At 39.6% G+C, this 22,541-nt stretch overlaps 1 protein-coding gene across 1 annotated transcript in view; it reads right to left on the reverse strand.

The window, feature by feature from the left end:
- Positions 1-1,689: 1,689 nt before the first annotated feature.
- TPH2 (tryptophan hydroxylase 2) overlaps positions 1,690-22,541 on the reverse strand; it is a 48,319-nt gene continuing 27,467 nt past the window's right edge. Inside the window, exons 7-9 of the mRNA XM_037390586.1 lie at positions 10,572-10,667; positions 3,089-3,222; positions 1,690-3,000 (exon numbers count right to left, since the gene is read on the reverse strand). Of these exons, the coding sequence (XP_037246483.1) occupies positions 2,826-3,000; positions 3,089-3,222; positions 10,572-10,667 (405 nt within the window). The 3' untranslated portion in view covers positions 1,690-2,825. The remainder of the gene's footprint in view (positions 3,001-3,088; positions 3,223-10,571; positions 10,668-22,541) is intronic.

A 22,541-nucleotide genomic window follows, 5' to 3' on the forward strand; every position in this document is an offset into this window, starting at 1 on the left:
CGGGCCCATTTACTCTGTGCAGGCAAAGCAAGTGCATATATCTCAGACCCATAAAACATCAGTTCAGAATTACACAGGAAATAAATGAGCCTAAGCCAGAAGTCCAATTTCCAGAGTCCAGCTTGCTAAAGCTAAACAAGCACCTTAGATAAATACGGCTTATTTTAAATGAAACGTTAGTGTAATTTGATAACTGTCAATAATTCCCTCATTACGCCTAAATGAGCTTGTCATCCAAGGAGATTGCTGCATGGCTGATCTTAATTTGCTAATAAAAACTGCAAAGAAAAATTTCAGCTAAGCTGGAACTATTTGATTCATAAAAGTGCAATAGTGCACTTTTTAAAGCATTCTTTCCCAGTCCTGGCTCCTGACTGGCTGAAGCCCAAAGCCAGTTTGCTCTGCAGCCTGTAAAAAGGCAGCTTTGCTATGTAAGAACAATGAGCAATTGCCTCTCTAAATCACTATTATTCCTTAGCCCATTATATTTAATTTATTTTTAATCATGTTGTATAATAGAAATAAAATCATTGGATTAAGCATATATCTAGCAGCAGGAGCCCATTATCCTTTGACAATGTTCTGTTTCATTGACATTATATCTTCATTGTAGACAGTTTCCTTGCCATCATTAGTCCTAAAATGACTATTGGATTTCAAGGGTTTCTCCCTAATCCATAATAAGATTTACTTGCTAACAGCATAAAACAAAACAAAGATATGCTTCTATTGTTTTACTGCTGTGGTATTCTTATTTTAAGCTATTCAGAAAATTCAAGAATAAATCCATATATTATAAGGATTTAAAGTTTTCCTGCATATTTCTGATTCAAGGGAAAGCCTCAGTAACTTTGTAAGCTTTGGATCTTTGTTACTTGTGGCTTTATTTTATTTAAGCAAGCAACAATAATTTGTCATTTCTTAAACTAAGATATACTACTCCTTGCACGACATTTTTTTTCAGACCAGTTAAAGCAAATCGCAGTACAGTCTATTTTCTCCAGAAGGGCTATGAAAGGTTCACCAGATTCCATAGGAAGAAACAGGGAGAAACTTCCACGCCAAGGTTGCCAGCAATTCCTCTGTGAAAAGTGCTAGCTAATGGAGTCAGCACTAATGCCGGGAAGTTAAAAACTCCTCTGGCATACTGATCCCCATGGGATAATTTAACAGCTCTTCATTTGTACCAACAGCAGTCACAGTTAAATCTAAAACCAGATTTTTCCACACCCTATTAACAGCAGCATTAGAATGCAGCAGGGACTACAGGGAGGAAAGAGCGTTTTCTGTTATGTCATACTTATCTTTGAGGAGGTGGCAGATTTCCCTGTGAAAATTATCCTTATAGATTGCCTCTTATTTAAAGATATGCTGGTACTATCAAGTAATGATCTTTTAAGGCTGAAATTGCTAGCAACTCTTCAGAGTAGCTGCATGACTCTTTCAGCTGGGAGAGCAGCTTTAATAGATACCTATTTTCCATATAGGTAGACAAGTTATGACACTTTCACCCACACTGACATGATCTGCATAAGCCATATGGCTTCCATTAAGGGTCCATACAATATAGTCAACTCTTCATTATCTTGGCTAATAGGAGAATCGAATAACCCAGAAAAAGGAAAGACATGCATAATTACTGCTTCCCAATAAAGGCCAGCTCAAACATTTCTGCACTGTGCTCCCCAGACAGGGCTTGTACTTCTGTAAGACCTTGCTAACTTAGAGTTTATTAACTCAGGCATTGCCTACATCCATCTGGAACAAGCTAGGCAGCTTGGGTGTCTCTATGATTTAATCACTCCACAAGTAATTTACTAACTGATAACCACTTGTCTATAATTAAATACCAACTTCCCTATTCACCCTTTTATATGTGCTGATACTGATACAGTGCAGACCCAGTCATGCATGGCCACGTCAAGGTTGAATGTGGCATAATGAGGAAAGGCAAATTATGCATGAAATGCAAGAGGAGTGAGTATGTTCAAAAGACAAGGGAATGCGGAAGGCACACATTGCTGTAGAAGGGCTTTATATTCGTATCTAACAATCCGGAATTAACACAAGTACTTCCTTTCTTATTTCCAGATAGCCCTCGCAGAGGAAGTATGCTCAGGACTGTTGCAGGTAACACACACAGGAACTAGAAACCACCTTTCCTCATGAATTGTCAGAGGTGGGGTTTTTTTTATTGTGTTACAATTACTCAGCCACATTGAACATTTGTCAGTTGGGAGTTCTCATGATCTGTAGTCTCCACAGACCTTTTAGTACTGATACATAGCCTTCCTGACCTCAGCATTGGTATATAAATTGTATTGTTGTCACAAGAGACACTCAGTTCTGTTACAGATATACGGGCAAAACATTGTCTTCACCACTATAGAAAGAAATACAGATTCTCTTACAAAGAAAATGAAAATGTTGCAACTAATTTTTTTCCGGATTCTTATGGGAGGAAAGGGATTATAAAGAAATAAACTCAGACTTAATGAAATCAGCAACACCATTTCTTATACATCAAAGTGAATCATCTTATGGAAACAAAACCATTGCCAGGCAAATTTTTAATGGTGTACTTGTACATGACATTGTGTTGAGGAATTGATGATTATATTCTGCCACATTCCATGTTGCATTTACAATTAGCATTGCCTTGGTTTGTCTGCACATTACAATTAGACAGAGCTACACAATGATGCAAGCCACAGCCCAAGCTGTAAAGGGAAAATTGATGGGTTTGAGAAGTTAGCCGTATCATGTGATGTTACCAGACTGGCTACAGGAAAAGCAACTGACAGCAAATCACAGTGCCACACACATCAAATCCCTAAATATCTGTTCATTTTGCTTAAAGCATCACAAACAGTGTTTAGATCACTGCGGAGGTCCTGGACAACATTTTCTATACTCCTGGTATCCTTCAGAATCTCAATGCTTTGTGTATATGGATTGAAATACACAGAGAAGGGACGATTGATGGATTTGGCAAAGTCCCTGAAAGAAAAAAGAAAATTAACACTTTTTTTTTTCCAGCCACTAAAGAAGAGAAAATTAGATTTTTGAGTCAAGGGAAATAATTTACCTCATCTTTTCTTTGGCTTCTTCAAAACTTTCTGAAACAAAGTAGGCTTCCTGGAAAGTAGTGATAAGGCATTCTTGCAAACAGGTTGTCTTTGGATCAAATGTTTTAACCTTGGCCTTGTCAGAGAGAGCATGCTGCAAAACACATTAGAGGATCTGTTAAAATGTATTTTGATACTGCTGTGTATCTATACAACTGTTCATATATACAGTTTTTATATCACTGTGCTGTATGTTTCCCATTAGTTGGTAGCCTCTCTTGGTTTATATTCAGTGCTTTTTCAGTTTGAATAGAATAAATAAATAGTTACTTTAAAAAGCTTTTTATGAGAGTAATTTTTTTCCCAAAAATAATTATTAAAATAACAGAGAGGATTAGAAATGTACCTGCCAAGTAGGCACACAAACCTAAATCCTCAGCTGGAAACAGGAAAGTCATCCTGGAAAATTATCTATACAACTACAAATATGTATGTCCCCAAAATGTCACTTAACTGACAGAACTGATCATCTTGGTGGGTGAATTGAGGCTGACCAAACCATTCCAATAATATGTGCTTTACATTTTTAGGCCAAAATCATAAACTATTGTCCTGACAGAGAGTTTAAGAGTGAAACTATGTACCTGAAAACCCATTAAACAACACTAATTTATTGCATACTGATGAAACGCATTACCCTTCTGCCATGTACAACTGAGCAATAATGCTTCATATAGCACTGCAAGATAAAAATAACTAAATAGCAGGCAGAGATAAGTACAGAGCAGAGACTAGGCAGATGAGGCATCAAATGCTTTTACCCAGAGAAGAGATTCTGATTACCCTTTCTCTTTATATGACTGCCACAAGCCACTAGAAAGGACACAGAGGTTTCAAAACTGAAAATCAAGTATCAAGACATTTTCCAACACTATCTTTTTCTAGCTCCCCTTTCCACTTGAATACTTGTGTTAGCTTATGGATCTACCTTAACTTTCAGAGCACACATATTTTCATTCTCAGTGCTCTGTACAGAAGTACAAAGTAGGGAAGGAGAGCATTTTTAGGCAACTTTCAACCTTCTTCAGACCCCTAATATCTATCCATAGTGAAGATAGTGCATGAAAAGCATAGAGAAATGATGGGGAGGAAGCAGATCCCTGAGCTCCAAAGGTGCCTCTTACTTCTTTACTTTCTTTCTGCATGGACATTCTTTACAGCGGAGTAAGGTATTAACCTTAAGGTATCCACCACACCTTTTATCCAAGCTCTTGCTTATGCACATTCCTAAATCCCTGTGAAAGGCTCTGAAAATATCACACTAGCTCTCAACCTGCAGTCTCCAAATAACAGGACACAAAACTGGAACAAGAACCTCTTCCTGCCACCTCCTCTCTCTCCAAAAATAAATACATGAAAAATTAATGCATGGAATCTTAAAATGTCAGGGAATTAACATTCTTTAGTAAATGTATATTTTCCTTCTCACAAGGTTTGCTGTTTCTAGCCAGCCACCAGTTAAACAGCTTTGAAAACAAAAATCAAAAAGGGTCTGTCCTAACCAGCATTATCTTCTAAATGGATTGCAGGAACCGGCTCACCTCGCCTGGCCCCTTTCTGTATCCCTGTTGTCCCTTTCTCCTTGCTGAGCCGTGACATGGTTGACTGCCAGTAAATTTAAGTGTTTACCTCCTTCTATCATAAGGAATTTGTTTTTCTTGACTGGAATTATAATAGGCTTCCTGGGAAGTTAACTATAGATAAAGACATCTCCTCTTAAGATACCTTAGCACTTCCAGGTTAGACTTGATGCCTCAAATGTCCTAAAGCACAACGTTTTAAAAGTCTGGGTGGTCTTAGTGAAGCCCCTGTGCAGGGAATCAAGAGAGTGATATGGGTCATGTTTTCTTAGGAACTGAATCAGTGGGTGACCACTTCTGGTTCATGGATTCTTTCCTGTATTGTGTCAGCTTCAACAGAAAGCATGATGGTGGTGTCCTCTCCTCTTCTCCTCCATTCACTAACGGCCTCTGCTGGGCCAGGCCCACTCCTTGGGATTGAAGTCATCAGAGGCAAGAACAGATTCAGACTGTGGCTCCTACACCACGAACAACTACTCTAATCCCTGAACCCTGTTTTTATAAAAGGGAAGAGTTTAAAGAGAAGCAAAAGCTAATTCTTTATCACAGTTGATATCCTCTGAGAAAGCCTTTCTTGTTAATTCTCCTCAGACTATCTCTGTGCAATGACTCCTGCTTTCTGGATCCCAGTTTAGTTTTTGCAGGAGCAGAGCTGCTGCTTCACACAGCGACTCTGTAGAGACTGGGATCACGCAACCTGGAAACAGAAGGTAAAGAATTCAGGCATGCCCGCAAAGTAAGATGACAACTGACCAGTTATTCTTAGGACTGCAGTTTTGGGAAGGAAGTGCCTAAGTTCTGATGAATTCCCACCCAAGATACCTACCTCCCTTCTACGGTATGATCTTCCGGCTCTTGGATCAAGTAGGCATTGTCATGGCTACCAAAGCCATGGAAAACATCTTTGCAAATCTGGATGGTGTTTTCAAATTCTGCAGCCTGGCATCTGTAACATCTATGATCGAGTTGATATGCTGACACCAGCAATGCCAGAGTTCAGCAAGTGATTTGAGTCCGCAGGCAAACCTTCAGACCATCAACCACCTATTGTAAACTAGCATGGTCAGGACACTGACTCAAAGCCAAACTAGTTTTTTTCAGAAACCTTACAGTGCTCTAAAATGGTCCTTGGCACTCTCAGCATTATGAAGTACAGAATCTCAAAAAAAACTTCACCTGGTGAGTCTAAAAGCTTTCAAGTTCAGGCCTGTATTTTTTTTTTTTTTTTTTTGCATGCTACTCACTTATTTTTTGCTTGGACATTCAGTTCTTCAGTGAACTCAAACAAGTAAGTATCCAGTATGGATTTCTCCATCTGAAACTTCTTGAAGAGCCACCTCCAATGAGATGTCAAGGCTAACAATCACATGGAAAATAGCTTTTGGTCAAATAGAGCATCAGACCATCTTGTGGATTTGTAATAACTGTCTCTAATGCCCCATTCATACAAACTGTACTGCTTATGCTAATGCAGCTATTGGTGATTCTCCTTCAGTTCAAGCAACAAGAGTTTGGAGTGCAACTTCCAAATGAATCATCACCAATTCCCAGGAAAAGCAGCAGTATCAGATAACTGGACAGCTTAAAAATTAGACAACTACCATACTGGAAATAAGCATAACACTAAAGAAATGCCAACACTCCCTGCTCAGTCAAAGGTTAGGAGATTGAGGTACCAAGCCGCAGGTCAGGTCTCTAGGACCCAGGATATCTGACGTGTCTGTACAGCGATGGAAGATATAGCACAGGATCTAAAGAAGAGTTACACATTTCTGGATTGTCAGCTGGAGGGTTGGTCAGATATACTGGAGCATCTCAGATGGCACCAGGCATTTACACTGAGCAACCGTGAATCATTTCCTAAGTGACCACTATCACTGACACATGAAAAAAAGGCTTTGGTCTTGTAATTTCTCCTTTGAGTATAAAAAATGGAGTGTAATAATACAATTTGGAGCTTCTCAGTTTCACAGAAAAAGAAAAAAAAGAAAAGAAAAATCTTCAGCTATCAAGGGGAAAACTTGAGATGAGTTATAAATACTGCACTGTCTGAAGAGTGCAGGAGGGCAGAATAAGAACACAGGTGAGAAGCTGTGTCTGTGCCAGTACTGATTTTATTAACTTGCTATTCTGGTGGGGAATACAGAATCGTGGAAAACCTGCTCTAGATGTTTTTCTAGTTATCTAAAACATAGGTTGCAAACCTGATTGTGCCCTAATTTTACCAGAATTTTTTTTATTTTGTCAATTTTTTTTCATCAACAATTTAATATATTGTTTAGACAAATAAGGAAAAGACTCTCTTTTTAAAAAGAGCACTAAAATTAGCATCTAGGATCCAGGAGCTGTTTTATCCATTGTCTTCATCCTCTTCAGAAAACTGGGCCAAAACTTGTGTTTGAATCTTATTGGTTATAAAGGCTAAGGCTGGCTCTTCTTAACACAAATTATCGTTAAAACAAAATATGACTAGTTATTGTATTTGACTTTAAAAATGTAGACAGAAAGATTTGAAGTCTACCTCTCTGTTAAATATAGAAGCATATAACAGGGATATATGACTTGATCTACAGCCAAGTCAAGCTGATAGGAGACTCCTTTAATGAAAGAGTTCAAGAGAGCATCATACAAAGTAAATGGATTAAAGTTTCTGAAGACATTTGGACTGCCTTTTAGAAATAGTTTTAATAATTGAAATGTACATTATTTCTGCCTTATGTCTAAGCCCCAAATATATACTGTATAATAGCGTTAGCTAGAGTTAACCTGACTATATTAGGCAGAACATTTTCTAACTACTTACTGTATTATTCATTTCCCCCCAGGCTTCATTTTTAATCTTCTCTTCCTCCTTATTTTGTTGTGCTTTAAATTTTTTTTTCACTTGATGGTTCCATAGTATGCACATCAGGAGTTGCATTTTTCAGTACCTGAAATTTGAAGTCTAAATAATGAGTGGGGAAAAAGACTTGAAGGGAATCCTATATTCATAAGTTCGTGCCCACATTTCTCTAGCTTTTATAGTTTTGTTGCTAAAGCTATTGACCAGATTTGCAAAATGGAGCAGCGTGATACAGAAACAGGGATGACTGAACAAGCCATTCGTTAATCTGAAGGGCCCAAATACTGCTGGCCACTTCAACCCTGCAAACAGAACAACTCATTTATTTCTAGAAATTTCTAGAAATTATAAATAAAATCAGCCACTGTTTTATTTCCTGTGAATAGTGTTGCATTGAAAAGAGAGCTGATAGGGAGGGCAGTTAGAGAAAGGCTTCTCTTCTTGCTAACAAAAGCATATTAATATCAAACGCCTGTAAAGTCAAGGTAGCAAAATTCAGAACTGAAACAAGATCTACCTTCCTAGTGACAAGAATAAATAAGTATTTGAACTTCTTCAGAGAAGGGATTATGGGTCCACAATCAGCATTGTCTTAAGAATGGCAGTAGTTATTCCTGAGAAGACTTCTTCACTCTGACTCCTATGAGAAGTATGGGTGTTGCACACATGAGGGTCAGACTTCACAGCCATGCAATCCGAGTCTCCAGCCCCATTCACCACAGAAACAGCCAGTATTTCTGTCATCATTTTCAGAGCAATTGCTGCCATTCATTAGGATTTCAGTTACAATCATGGTATTGATATCATCAGGATCTCAACTACGGTCTATTACATTAGCATTAACTGTCAGGCACCTTCAGGTCAAGGAAGAAATTTTCCCTCACGATAGGTGCTAGGAGATAAGGGTGGAGGAAAGGGAGGTTGCTTTCCCAGGAAACATCAGAGACTGGCAATGGCTTGATGCAAGGCTGTGCACCGATGTCATGAGTGAGTGCCCAGACATTCTCCTTCCTAAGCACCTGCCTGATATATCTTGTTGACAAGAAACACACTCTATGACAGGTTTCTGGTCTAGAAACAGCTTCTCCTGTGGTCAGATTAGCAGAAAACTTCGTAGGTTTTTTTCATGTTTTCTCTTCTTTTCTACCCTGGAGCGCAGTCCTGCAGACTTTCCAGACATTTTTCACCTTATCAGTTCCTTCATGGAGGCTATGGCTATTTGTGGCATGGTGCTGTGCTGTTCTGTGCCTGCAGCACACAAGTGCTTAGTCTCTCAATAACTGAAATGTCTAACTTAAGTCCCTATGCTCTATATATGTAAGATCTGGTGAAATTTAATAGCTTATGATACACAAGAGGTCAAACCAGATGATCTAATAGTCCCCTCTGGCTTCACATCTATGAAATATATATGTAGTGTAATAGAAAAGTATATAATAATATTGACTTATGGCAAAATTATTATGATATATGGCCATACCTTTGAAGCAGATCAATATAGTCCATTAAAGTGCCCATTATTTAATTTTTACTGTCGCTTCTCAAAGGGATTATTCTTTGCATTTATACTTTGAGATCATTGCCGAGTGAAGAACACAGATTTGGGGTCATAAATGTGTGGTAACAAACTATGCACGCTTGACAAGAATAATGTGTTTGTTTATGACATTGATGGTAGAAGATTTATTATGCTCTTGACTATTCATTTCCTTGTTTTTATGCCCTTAGATTTTGTAAATGATGTGATAGGTATTTTCAGGGTCATCACCTAATGACTGTACTGTTCATTTAAATAAAACGCCTGATTCTCTGCAGAATCCTGCACAGAGTTTGGGGCCCAGCACTGAATGGTGTTGGGCCACAGGAGAATAAGTGGGACGTGTTCATCTCTCTGCATTTAACCATCTTTGCACTGCGGGTATAAAACATTGCCAGGCTGATACAGAATGCTTCTGTGGCTGAAGTATGCACTGAACTTAGAACAACTGCAATGCAAAGAAAAAATACTGGAGAAGGTAATTTTCTTCAACCTTTTTTTCTACTAATGAAAGAATAGCAATTTGACTAATGAGTTTCACCATGAATATTCTTGGTTACAAGTGAAACAAACAGAAAAACCAGACTGAGATACTTCTATTAAACTGCCAGATAGTTCACTGAAAGCCAGCCCAGGAGGGTGGGAAGATGTCTAAAGACAAACAAACAGCATATATATTGCAAAACAGCTTGTAAATACTATTCTGTATATGCTTTCTAAAACCAAACATTTACCTGAAAAGCCACCAAGAGTTCATTTGGGTCCCAGAAGACAGTACTCTGCCCTCCTCTTCCCCTTCCCTCCCATCTTGCCAACAGAGAGATGTATTATGTCCCAAAACACTACACTTGTAACAAAATAGCTAGGCATAAAAGAGAGGCAATAAATGATCCACTACAACTACTTGAGCTGGGCGAGATTAAACACTTTCACCTTTATAAGGACAGGGCTCTATGAATTATCATATAGGCATGTACTTCAAGTCTAGCATGAGCTTATATGCATTCTTTAATTTTAAATACCAATAACCTACTGAATAAGGACCTTAATAAATGTTGTTCTTCTAGTATCAATAACGAATCCATTGAAATACATTGGATTACTTACAACAGAATCATGTCTGATTTCAAAACATTTTTTAAAGTGTGTTAAAAGTATATGCTTCTGTTCTAGAGAAAGCTTTCAGAGCCCAAGGCACCCTTACCTGTTAGAACCTACGAGCCTCCTTTTACAGGAAATGCAAATTCAAACAGAAATAAATTTTATATTTTATAGTTGCTTTGGTACTTCAGGCCTTACAAATCCATTTCATGCTTCAAGTGCCAGGTGATATTTCAAACAAAGCTTTTAGATCAATATCACATTATGAAAGTAAGCTTTTTATCTTAAGAACTTTACCTGTTATTTGAAAATCAAAAGATTTACATCCAACTATTATTTTGTTAAGATTAAACAAAAGTAGATTCTGCTTTAAGGGCACATACCTTTAATTCACCAATAGAAGACAGAAGTCCTGCCCCATAAGCACGTAGTTGTCCTTCTTGCTTGCAAAGGCCAAATTCAATCGTGAAAAAATAGCACTGTAAAATATACAGATACATATAGTGTAGTTGCAAACAGGCACTTCAGCAATGACGATGGGTACCATATTCACTCGATTGCCTCTCTTCTTCAGAATTTCATGTCTTTAATATAAATTCAGATAAAGTATGTTATTACTGATAAGTACTTTAAATGTCATGTTCTGCAGTAAAGGAGCTTTGCACAAAAATGTGAGATCCGGCTTTTTTCTCTGGGCACCTAGGCAGTTCACAGGAACAGCCAGCTAGGAACAGACAAGCAAGATCACTTAGGTATCAAAGGTGCTGATAGTAATCTGCAGAGATTTTGAAACCTTCTGAAATAAATGAGGTGCCTTAAAATAAAATCCTTCACGGTAGTTGGTCTGCCTGTCTAGGAACCTCTGAAGATCTCTGAGATCAAGTTCAGAGCACTCAGCTTTAAGCTCAAGCTGACGACACTTTGAAGTCTGGCACATTATTTAAGTGCTGTCTTGAGTTAGAATGAATTTACGTACATGTATGTGCTTAAGAGCCTTCTTGAGCCAATGCCTTAGTCTTCACTAGATCTTACTCTGTCATAAATGAAGAACTAACATGCCACTTGGCTTCTTAAATTACAGAAAGAAAAACACAGCCAGTTGAATGAGTTCACTTGACCAATCCATTACAATTGTTCTTTAGTCTCGATTCAATCAGATAACATATCTGAGCTGCAAAACTGATGAGAAGCTGTGAAAGCAAGGTGTTAAATCAGCATAAAAGTACTGTATGTAACTTTGCTGTATCAACCCAAGAAAGTTAAATGTTAGGAAGACCGTAAGAAGCACATATAGCCCTGTCTCCAGCAAAAGACAACAATCACTTCTGCTATGGTACCGAGTTTTGGTTTGGTTTTGCTATGATAAATCAAGATTACTTTTTAACCTTAGATCAAACAGTTGAGATTAAGCTAGTAACTATTTCTACATAGGAGGGTTTTAGGAAGTTTTCTAACTTACAAAACAATACCCCTACCTATATACGTGTGTGTGTGTGTGTGCGCACGTTTATTACGTTATCTGACAATTTCAGGTTTTGTTCAAAGGAACATAATTCCACGGAACTTAACAGATTTACATGTATTTGCAGGAAATGTGAATTTAGAATAAGAACTGACCAAGTATTTGGTACTAAATCTTAAGTTATTCTGAATAACTTCAGAATGGATCCTAACACAATGATTTTATTCTTGTCCATTTCCTCCTTAAACCCCCACTCTTCCAGGCTGAGTATCCTACTAAATGCAAAAAAGCAGAAATTAGCAGCACTTTTAAGTTCAACAAATGTTTAGAAATCGAGAAATTATTAATTTCTCTGGCTCTTATAAAATTTCCTATAGAGCTACTGACTCATGCAGCATGGCACTATGTAGAAGGGTGTAATAAAAACCATGAGCCCTGTGTCTGATCCAATCCTGCTAAGTCAGCTGGGAAGAAGGAAAGGTTGCAGTAACTTCAAATGTTTTGAGTCAGATTCCATCACAGCAGTCAAAGGCACAGATATCCACAAGAGGAGGTGAAAGCACAACATTGTCAAACAAAAAAACTGAAGTTCCACCTCTGGCTTTGTTATTGACTCTGATAAGACAAGCTAGCATAAAATTTTTCATTAAATGCAATGAGCTGATGTCATCACTTAGAGGAAGGCCAAGACAGCTGGTTTCCAAAAAGACATCTCAGGACAAACAGCCAGGTACACAAAATGACAAAGGCATCACTGCAGGAGTGCTGAATGAAGCTGAGAGACCTATCACCAAGAAGAGGAGACACTTAGTTTCCCTACCTAAATATTTTGCCAGGAAAACCTTCAGGAGGCTACAGCCCTGGTTCTGTACATGCTGCCACTGTCAGCATGAACCACTCAGCTTTACATTTAAATCCCACCAACATCTTTGAATTTGCCCCCTTCCCCTCAACTCTCTTAAAAGAACCCATCGGGCAGTAATTCTTATGCTCTGAACATGAACACCCTGACATACACAGCAGGACTGGGCTCCTGATAAAGCACAGTGATTGCAGTAATTTGCAATCTTAAAACCAACAGCAGCTAAAAATGGAGGGTCTGGTGTTTGTCTGTTGTAGATCTGTAAGAGCAACCATGACTTTGACCCCATATGTGGGACACCTTTACTGTAGACCTTCCTCAGGCTGAGGAGGACCAAACCAATGTCACGCTTCTCCCAGAGGAATGCCCACTCAGACATCTATAGGGCCAGTGGAGAGAGAAAAGAGAAATGCTCTCCGCTCCCCTGAGGGTGCACAGTCATGGGGAAGGAAGGGGCAGGAGGCAGAGAGCTAATACTGGCACAGGAGAGAGCAATCCCTGCTGCCCAGGGGGAGGGTGTTCACAAGACAGAGAGAACTCATTTCACTTCCTCCTTGATGGATAGACAGCACACAAAGACAAAGCTTTTTTTTTACTCAGGCTCAAAAATTATTATAATTGTTACTATTATAAAAGAGAGTCATATCTATGAGCCAACGCTTGCTGATGACAGCCCGTCTTCAATATTGATAAGACTTGCACTCTCAGTATAACTAACTCAAATAAAATACATACAAAATGACCAGATGATAAAATACATCTGCCTACTACTAACTTGTGGTATTAAGCTGCAGCATTAAGAAAAGCCCTTCAAATGAAAAGCCGATTTTTTGATAAATTCGCCATACGCAACAACTACAATTTAAGAGGGATTCTTAAGAGAGCTCCGCTTAGCCAAGAAAATGAGATAGCTCACCCAATGCTGCCACCTTCAGATCGCCAGGCAGCTACACACGGCTCCCCCCTCCCCCCCACGCACAGACAGACACGCAGGGGCAGCTCGGTGCATCAGGAGGCTCCACAGGCCTTGGCAAGCTCTGCTCTTCAAGTCTGCAAGCATCAAGGTATACTGATAAGGAGGTTAAATACTAACTGCATAGAGACACTTTTCATGGACCAGACGCAGACGCATCAATACCCGCTGTAGGCTTCTCTTTGTATGGCAAACTGCACAGACTGGGATACTGTAGTATATACAGGATAACTGCACTGGAGTGGGAATGACTGAACAAAAAAATCGTTGTTCAGATGAATAATTTTTTTTTAAAGCCTCACCTGAAGGCAAATAGCTGATTATTACATTGTCATTACCTGTAGGCTGGTGAATGCAAGCACAAATAGGGGCAGGCAGGCTCTCACGTTCTGATTTCAGATCTTGGACCGCTCTGGGGCATACTCCCCAGCCTGCAGCCCCAGGCGTGTGGCTCCTCTACAAGCTACAGCAATATCCTGTCATCTCTCTTTACTTCCGGTTCCACCGCATCTTTGGCTTTGCTACAACATATAGGTAGGCTCTTGAAGTCGGAAAGGTGTTTTCTGTGTTGTATAAATTCTGTAGTTCTTGAAGAGCCTTCCACTAAAATGCTGGTCTGTTAGCCAAATCAGCAAAATAAGATGAAGAACTGAAGTGACAAATGAAGGGTTAAAAATAATTTTAAAGCCAAGAGACATCAGTGTAATGGTCAAGACTGTGACAAGAGCACAGGACCGTGTACGATACAATTTTAGTTTATTTCTCTTATTTACCAAAAGTACACAAAATGTACTTTACAGTCATGCTTATGAACTGTCTACGTGGATTCAAAAATTGTTAAACATACCTATGGAAGAAAATGCTATTAAGGGCTATTAGGTACTAATACAGCAGATCTCTTCCTTCAGAGTCCCTAAATCAAAAAGTCATCAGCAACTAAAGCAGTACACCAGGAAAATATCACCACTGTATGGCTTTAGACCTATACTGTCCTCCAGAAATCTGCCATTTGCCAGTGTCAGAGGCAAGATACCGGGGTAGCTGGTGCGTCCAGTATACGTACAATTGTAAGAGTCAGATCACTTGCCATACTATTGACAGGAAAGATACAGAACAGATCAAGCCCTGGCACCTGGTCTCCAGGGTAAACACAATTGTCTATTCTTCATGTTCAGGTACTGTCCTGCATCATAAACTGGACTACCAAAAAGAAAAAGAAAAAATCAGCAACAGCTGTGACAGCTATCAAAAAAAACCCAATTGTTATTCAAGGTTGTTTACAAATTTTCAAAGGCAGGAAAAAAGGTGTGATAAGCTCAACACTCCCCATCTGACTGGTTTCTAAGGCTTTGAAAATCACTCCTCACATCACATCATCTTGCATTTGGATGTCTCCCTCCTGGGATCTGCGCAAAGAGCTAGTGCAGGGTGTTGGGTGCTAATGTCACAAAGTCAGTACTTCAGAATCTGACTTGGCCATAAAGAGGCCTTTCAAGCCATTATACTTCACTTAGCTTTCTTATGGTATAGCTTAGACACTGATATTTGTGTTCACTTGGCAATTTTCAGCATGATGTATAACATGAGATTTTATCTGTTCTCTAGAAGTACCTTGTAAAGATGTTGTCAGGACAAGTCCTGAGAACACCAGCCATGTCAAGAGCCGATTCACTTGCACTCCCTGTTGCAAGGGGGAAGAAGGAGAGACTGAGTAACTGCATGACTGCAGCCCTAGCACATGGACAGGAATATTCACCACTACAGGAATTGCTAATGGGATACGGCTGCAGCCCATTTGTAGTAGCACAAACAATTACTTTATATATATATATACACAATATATATTATATATATATAAAATTGTGTGTATGTGCGTGTGTGTGTATATATATATAGATATATATATATATACAATTGCCATGAAGACCATACAACTACTAATGTGTGTAAATACTTGCCAGACCAGTGCCAAATAAATATCCTTAAGAAGACATCTTTACGTTCTTTCTACTGGATTTAAATTGTTTGAATAGCCCGCTCTTAATTCAGATGCACGTGATATGTTCAGAATATGCAAAGATTAATTGCTTTATTTTAGAAGAAACCTTTGATATTTTAGCTCTAAAATGATTCACCTAGAGATTAAATCTCTCATATAGTTCTAATTTTCTCCTAAGAGAATAGTTATATACAACTGAAAGACTTTGAAAAATCCCATTGTTAGAAATTAGTCCTAAGAATCAATGAAGTAAAGGTGTTTTCTTTCCCCCATGAAAGTTGCTCAAATTGCAAGCAAATGTTGATTCAGAGATATTAGAGACTCCCATTTGTGCTTTCTTTCTTCATTCAGAGCTAATGCAAATAAATTTGTGAACAGTTGCTTATTTTTCGGTCTCAAAGACATCAATAGGCACCAAAAAACAACTGGCATTTCACATTTGACTGAATTATTCAAAATTCAAAGTCTGTTCAGTAGTATCAGGAATGCTCCACTACAAGAAACAGATAGATATAACGCAGGTAACCCAGGCAACTAGCCAGTAGAGCCCAATGTTAGAGTCCAGACATCAAGCAATACTGGCTATTTGACAGCTATTCATGTGGGAACATTATTGAGTAGAAATGCCGGGAGATTTTTGAACAACAAATAAATCTCCTGATGAGCTTGTGAATAGATCAAAAGCAGAAAAGAAGTAAAATTCAATGGCTAAATCTTTCATTATAGATGATTCGTCTACATCCAGCAAATGCAGTGACCCTGGTCACAGTCAACAGCATTTCTAAATAAGAAGAAAAAGTTTAATTTTTCAGTTATCTTCTTGAAGTATTTTGTTTAGTCTGCCACTTCGGAATGTATTTAGGCTCACTGAAATGAGGTTCCCTTCAGGGATCTCAAAGTGTATATCTTTAACAATATTCTCCTTTTCTGCTCATGTGACTGATTTGCATTCAGACCTTTCACTAAGGGTGAATGCTTGGAACAACCTCTTTATAAACAGAAGTCTGAGCAGATTTGGTGCCACTCATTAGCACTTGGGGATAGACACAGACCAGCCTTAGCATTTCTGTTGTCAGCCATAGTACACAGTATCACTACATGCAAATTTCTCTAAAAAAATCAAAAAATACCTCATGCAGAGGCTTGACATACTCAAAGCACACACTATAGTGAGCACTGGGGGCATTAACCCCTTGTGAATACTTCAAAATTACATTTCTTTTTTCAGGAGTTTCTGAAGAGAGAAACTCATAACAGTAACCCAAATAAAATTATCATCATGAGTTTGTAAGGAAGCAGAAAACGTACCTCAAGCAACATAATGCTTCAGTGGTATCAGTAAGGAGGTAACTCCATACCTCCAACAGCAGGGACCTCAGCCAAGACGAGACAATGTGTATGCCAGTTGCCTACCTTGCAGGTGCTCTGCATCTTCTGGAACAAGAGCTGAAGGACATCCATCCCTACTAAAACCCTTGTGTCTCTTGAGAGAATGTGTCTTTCTGTTGTTGATTCTCACATGAAGGAGGCCCTCTTGCTACTATGAAGAGCAGGCAGAGAGAATGGAGGATGAAGCACTTCTGGGATCTTTCTGCTGCTGCCACTCCAAAAGAAGTTAGTCCCCACAGATTTGGAGCCACTGGATATCCTGCTTCATATTTTAATTACTCCTAAATAATCTGAATTTAGGCCTGCTCTGCACAAAGATGATGTCTGTCAGTGCCTCTCATTTTATCTCAGTTGAAAACCTTGGAGACCTTTGGAGATGCAGAATCAGGAACCTCAATACTTAAGCAAAAACTCTTTGTAGAACGCTGGTGTTTCCTGGCAAGGCAGCAATTCACCTCCACCAAAGCTAGTGGTCACAGAGATGATGCAAAAAATCAGTCCCACAAAAGCACACCTGCCTCAACTTCCCCAACACTGTCAGAGGAAGAACTCCTAGTTTTTTCAACATAATTAATAATGCTGAAGCTTAATATACAGCTAAGGAGATGAAACCACTGAAATTACAAACTGCTGCTTAGATCATTTGTTAAACATAAGGCATTAAAGCCCTAATGCTTTACCCTTCCTATTTCCCCTTCCCTATCATATGATTCTTATCTCGAACAACTTCTAAAACCTGGGGTTTTAAGGTTTATTAATTTCATATGGAGTTATTAAGAACAAATGATGTGCAATAATGAGCCATTCCCTTTCCACTTTATTTTACAACATGTAATGTGAGTTCACGTTCAGCGCTCCCTATGGTAGCTGAAGTGAATATTTGCTCATTTCTTTTTCAAGCTGTTGCCGCAAATTTCAGCTATCTAGAGATTTCACACAGTTAACGTAAGAGGCACAGTCAGGTCTTTTGATACGTTAGCTAGGACTCCAAGAGATGGGGTCCTCTGAAAGCCAAACTAAAAGGGGGAGGGGGGGGGGGGGGGGGGGGGAAGGTAAACAGGTAAACATATGTCGCTGCTGTCCAGCCAGAGTCTTCAGTCTGTGCTGACCAATGTCACACACTTGATCCACCGTGATCATTCACAATTCACATGCTGCAAGCAGGGACTGTCTTTAGGGCTCTACCATTCCTGTTTTCCAGATCCTTGTTCTGCTACTCTTTCAAACGAGGACTTTGTGTTAACAAAACCTATCAAAGCAAGAACAGTCCTGAGTTTATATACTACATGGGCAAGGTCTGGCACCCCAGAAGTGCTCCCTCAGCCTCGTGGCTTATGCTACAGCTTGGAGAGTATGACTCCTCCAGCAGAGGGCCAGGGAATTGAACACTGACAGGCTGGCACGAGCCACACAAGAGCAGAACATGGAACAAATAGACATACAGGAGATCATTTAGTTGTTCTTTGCCTGACAGCACTCCCATTTCATGGGGAGTCATTGACCCTCGACTGTTTCTCTAACTGTGAACTGCATTGCTTAGAAGAATACCCAGAGAACAGACAAGAAGAACTTCAGGCACTTTTCTTCCTCTGGCATCCAGAGCCAAGCATCTCTACAAAAGCCTAGCCCAGCCTTCAGGACCTGTTTCCCACAGTAACCTGTAGACATCAGCGCTGGTCCACCATAGTTTCCCCTTCTCTAAAAAGGCCAACCTCCACTCCCCAGCAAGGATGCTAAGAAGGAGACTCCGAAGAGAAGGCATAAAGTTCCAACACGTCCTGAAATACCAAGAAAACCTTTTGAGGCTGGGGAGGCAGAGTCTGTCCTTTTGAATGCGCTGCAGTGCTCTGAGAAAACTTCATAAGGGAAAAACTGGCACCAGAGTCTCTGCCATTTATCCTGGGAGAAGCTTTTGATAGACTGGTAAGGCAAATCCACAGATTAATAAGAAGCAAGGTGCAGCAATAAATCACAGTACAGGTAATCCTCATGTTATAAGCAGGTTTCCTGAATCACTGCCCTTTGCCAGTCCGCTGTCAGAATTCATTACTGCAGGCTGCAAGGTCTCGTTAATAACTATCCTTGGCCAGCCCAGAGACAGACCCCCAGTGTCCTCCCTAACAGGCATTCCCCTGGCACCAGGCACATGTGGTGCTTCTCAAGATGCCATTCCCTGGAGCAGGCCATCCACCCCCTAACTGCCAGGCCACTTACTGCATATGGCAACTGCACTGCAGGGAGTGAAGCAGAAGAGCCAGGGAGCCTCCCATGGCATTTTAGCCGAGGAGGGGTATGAGGTTCTTGTGTACATGATCAGCAGCAAAAGTCCTAATGATCTGCTAATGAGGGGAAGTCATATCTCCAGAAAGGGGAGCAGCCTCCTGGGGCTGGAAGGATCTCAGAACTTCTGCAAGCCTTGAAATTGTGGGGGCAGAAACACATTGAAGAGACAGGGACAACTGGCCAGTCAAGCTTTAAAATTCTTATTTCAAGGAAAAAATGCACTATTTCTTTAGAGTCATATCCATTTCAAATTTATTTTTGAGGAGCAAAAAAAGGCTAGGACTTCATTTGAAAAATTACAGCATCCACACTAATTTTCAAAACATTTAAAAAATAAAATTAACTTCTTGCATTTATTTACTGAAAACTGATTTAATAGCTATGACTTGTTTTCAAACATCACCGTTTCCAACAGCAACACTACACTTGAACTCAATGTTCTTTTAATCACATAAATGCAAAGGGACTCCCAAAAGCTTTTGTGGCTCTTAATGCATTTGCTTAACCTGCCTTTCAAAAAGCCCCAAAAAAAAAGATAGCAGGCATCAGCACAAAAGTTTAAGTTCTATTCATGTCAAGCTGACAGGCAGATCAAAAGAAAAAAAGGAGCTCAGGGAATTTTAAATATCTATTAATTTTGCTACTAAAAATATATCCAAATTGAAGATGTTTTTCACAGCCCCAAACAACATCTTTTTCAAGCATAGTAGAGCACCTCCTTGTAGCTCCCTGATTTTCAGCAGTAAGGGCATGTAAAATGAATCTATCATAACCAGAGTAGTCAACTGAGTCACCATTGAGTTACCTGCCAGAAGCCTGTAAACAGCAAATCATGTATTCAGCAAGGTGCAAAAAGGTTACGCTTGAGCAAGTACCTGTGAACAGGGAGATCGCAGCTTTTCACTATACTGAAGTCCAAGGGATTTACAGTGGCTGTGGTCTAGGAGTGACTTACCAAACATGCAGATCACTCTGAAATGGTCACTAGTGATCAGGCTCCCACTGATATGCAAGACTTCTGCGCTCTTATAGGTCCTAAATTCACTGCAGGTGTATCATATGGATCTGCTCATAAGTCAATATGTTTATTCAAAGTTGAAAAATTAATCCTGTAAAGGTGTTTACATTTCAGAAATGTAAAACATCTTGTAAACTATAATTTTAGACACTTTTATATAGTCAAACTATATAATGGTAACAAATACAGCCTACTGATTCAAGGGAGGGAAGAAAGACCCTTAGAAAAAGAGTAATATGTTTTATAGGGAAAGAAGTATAATCTGGGAGTACCCACTCTTTCCAGCGTGTCTTGAAAAAGCTCCGAGTTCAAAATGCTTTATCTAGCGCTATTAGAAGATACCTTCTTTATCAATGCCATAATGATGATCTATAGAAAGTTCTCTATCATCTACAGAAAATATAAAACTGACAGATGCTAACAGAAACAAGGTTATCCTGTCCACGCTAATGCTTTTTCTTATGCAAAAGCAAAATCCCAAACCAAGCTTGAATCTAACAAACAGCCTGGAGGCAGGGTGGGGGTGTTCAAAGTGTGCCTGAAACAGTGCCATCACACTCACCTTCTGTTGACCTTGCGCTGCGACAACTTCAGCCATAACTGGAATCAAACCAAAACCAACCCAAATTAACAGACACAAGGCCCTTCTCTGTAAACTTATTTTTTTTACTTCAACAACGCTCTCAGATTTAGAGCATTTGCTTTAACCTTCCAAGATTGCCAACAAATAAAAACCCCTATATACAATAACATCAGAAGGCCTGTCAGCTCTAAGAAGTAGCTAACGGAGTTGCTTGCATGCTGTACCATGTAAGCTTGGTTTGGACAGAGACACACCGGCAAAATCATGTGTCCTCTGGAGTCGATTCTTCCCCTGCAAAACCCTGTATTCCTAAATAACAGGTTTTGGCAAGTAAATTACTAACATTAATTTTACAGCAACAAATCCTACTGTCATTTGGACGTATACAACCCTATTGACTTTTAGGAGACTATACATGGAAATGAAGGTAGTATTTAGCTCACAGACCTAAACTCATTGAAAGCAATGGCAAACCTCTCCTTAGCCTTCTGTTGGACCTATAAATATATAATTAAGCTATATTTACAAAATCATTATGGTAGATCACCCAAAAATATCTCAGTTAAAAATTTATGGGACCATATTCCATCCAGCACTTTGATGCCATCTGATAGAAAGATGATGACAGGCACAAGAACCACTTCCAAAGATGCAGCATTTAAGCAATTAAGCCCTAGGCATAGTCAGCTCTTTATGGATACCAGCCATATTTTGTCTTACTTCCATAGTTTAATCTGTGTATACAAAGAAAATACCCAGGAACATGCTGGGTGAGAGAATTAGACTGAACACATGTGGTATGCTCAGTCCTTGAGCCAGTATTTAAAACAATTCAGATTAGTGCACAGAATCTTTTCAGTTCTGTACAGATATTAATTTTAAGACTCTGTCCATAAGATGGTATTTGGCTTATGCATAGCAGCTACATGTATGAATGTCCCTTCTGGAAGCAAAATTATTCACTGAAATATTCCAGACAATACCAAGGTAAGTGCGTGGTTTGAGGACTTTATTACACATAATTGGTTTGGTTTCTGCCTGAAAGCAGAATCTCTTGGCTTTCTTCTCCTGATGCATCCACCAACCCTCAAAAGGAAAACAGATGTGCAGGGTTGCAGCCATGGTCGCACTGTGCAGCGCAGCAGGGAGCACAGATCCCTGAGCAAGGGGAACCTGGAGCTGGTCCACCCCAACAGCACTGCAGGTCCCAGCCAGATAAGCAAGCAGCTGCATTCAGGGAGCTGCTCCCAAGGGAACCCCACCTGCAGGTTTTTTGTACATCACTCCTCAGCTGCTCTGGCTCCATGGAAAGCATGGATAAAGCCAGCTCCTCCACCTGTGCACCCACAGCACAGACATTCCCTCGGTCCTAAGTGAGAACTAGACATGGCTGAAATGAGTTTCCATGTGCTGAACTCCCTCACTTCAAAAATGTGTGCTGCTGGCAGAGGATCTCCGCGTCTTGTACAAATGACTCAGTTACTACTCTATGTTACAGAATCTTACAGATTTCAGTATGTAAACAAACACAACAGAAAAAGCAAGTGGCATTATAAAATGTACTTCGTTAGTTTGCTTTGACACCTATATATCCCCCTGAGAATACTTCCTAACATAGTATGGGACATACTGCAGTACACAAATAAAACTTTAGCAGCTTAAGACCCCCACAGCTCTGGACTATACATGAATGCATTTTACAAGTGAGTTTCACTTGTATGTGCTACAACCAAAGAAAAATAAATGTAGTAGTGTCAGTATGAATGATACCTACACAGAGCCTA

This window comes from Falco rusticolus, chromosome 5 (genome assembly GCF_015220075.1).
Source record: "Falco rusticolus isolate bFalRus1 chromosome 5, bFalRus1.pri, whole genome shotgun sequence".
Classification (NCBI taxonomy): Eukaryota; Metazoa; Chordata; class Aves; order Falconiformes; family Falconidae; genus Falco; species Falco rusticolus.